At 51.2% G+C, this 1,341-nt stretch overlaps 1 protein-coding gene across 1 annotated transcript in view; it reads right to left on the minus strand.

Moving 5' to 3' along the window:
- PPFIA3 (protein tyrosine phosphatase, receptor type, f polypeptide (PTPRF), interacting protein (liprin), alpha 3) overlaps positions 1-1,341 on the minus strand; it is a 27,097-nt gene that overhangs the window by 6,055 nt on the left and 19,701 nt on the right. The window contains exon 17 of the mRNA XM_011946527.1: positions 82-175. Coding sequence (XP_011801917.1) covers positions 82-175 — 94 coding nt within the window. The remainder of the gene's footprint in view (positions 1-81; positions 176-1,341) is intronic.

Below are 1,341 nucleotides of genomic sequence, written 5' to 3' on the forward strand. Positions count from 1 at the left end.
CACACACACACACACTGTCGTCACTCACACCATACTCACACACACACTCTCACACTCACACATTCACACACACACACTCACTTCCTCTTGTTCCTTCGGTCCTTGTCTCCTGGGCCTGTCAGCTTGGCTAGTCCCAGAGGGTCAGTGGCCAGTGTCTCATCTGAGGGTGTTCCAGCTAGAGGCAGGGAGGGGTTGAAATTTGGAAAATCTCAAGGGGGAGGCAGAATCTTTCGTGCTGGAGGTGATGAGGAAAATGCAGGAAAGGCAGAGGCCCTGAGGGAGTAGTGAGTGAGGCCACATCGAGGAAGTGATAAAGCCAGACAAGCGCCCATGAATTGGAGTCATCCCCAAAATACAGCTGGATGCACTGGGCTGTCCTTAGTAAGGTGGCAGTGGTGTGCTGGTAAATGCCTAACAACTGGCTCCTTGGGAAGGCAGAAGGGAATCCTTGATTTGTAGCATTTGTCCATTTCCGTAGTGTAAATAATCCCACCATGGCCAGTTTCAAGCTACCAGTGTGATATCAGCCAATTCCTGAAATAGCGGATCTCCTGAGGCAGTGAGAGCAGGCTCCAGCACACCACAGGAAGGTGCCCTGCCTTGAGGATGCCCCACCCTCTTCCTCTGTTTAAAAAATAGGTGACCAGGCACGGTGGCTCACACCTGTAATCCCAGCGCTTTGGGAGGCTGAGGCGGGTGGATCACTAGGTCAGGAGATCAAGACCATCCTGGCTAACATGGTGAAACCCCATCTCTACTAAAAAAATACAAAAAATTAGCCGGGCTTGGTGGCAGGCGCCAGTAGTCCCAGCTACTCTGGAGGCTGAGGCCCAGGAGGCAGAGCTTGCAGTGAGCCGAGATCATGCCACTGCACTCCAGCCTGGGCAGCAGAGCGAGACTCCATCTCAAAAAGAGAAAAGGACCCACTAAAGTAATTTTGGAGGCTAAGCTGTTATCATTACCTCAAATGACATTCAAGTACAGGTCTCAGCATCCCCAACCTGAAAATCTAAAAATCCAAAATGCTCCAGAATTCTAAAATTTTTTTTTTTTTTTGGATGCAGTCTCTGTCACCCAGGCTGCAGTACAGTGGGACAATCACAGCCCACCGCATCCTCGATCTCCTGGGCTCATAGGATCCTTCCACCTCAGCCTCCTGAGTAGCTGGGACTACAGGTATGTGCCACCACACGTGACTAATTTTTGTATTTTTAGTAGAGACGGGGTTTCGCCATGTTGCCCAGGCTGGTCTTGAACTCCCGGGCTCAAGAGATCAGCCGCCCAAGGCCTCCCAAAATGCTGGAATTACAGGTGTGAGCCACGGCACTTGGCCCTAAACTT

The sequence above is a fragment of the Colobus angolensis genome, unplaced genomic scaffold, assembly GCF_000951035.1.
Source record: "Colobus angolensis palliatus isolate OR3802 unplaced genomic scaffold, Cang.pa_1.0 Scaffold25, whole genome shotgun sequence".
NCBI classification, from domain to species: domain Eukaryota; kingdom Metazoa; phylum Chordata; class Mammalia; order Primates; family Cercopithecidae; genus Colobus; species Colobus angolensis.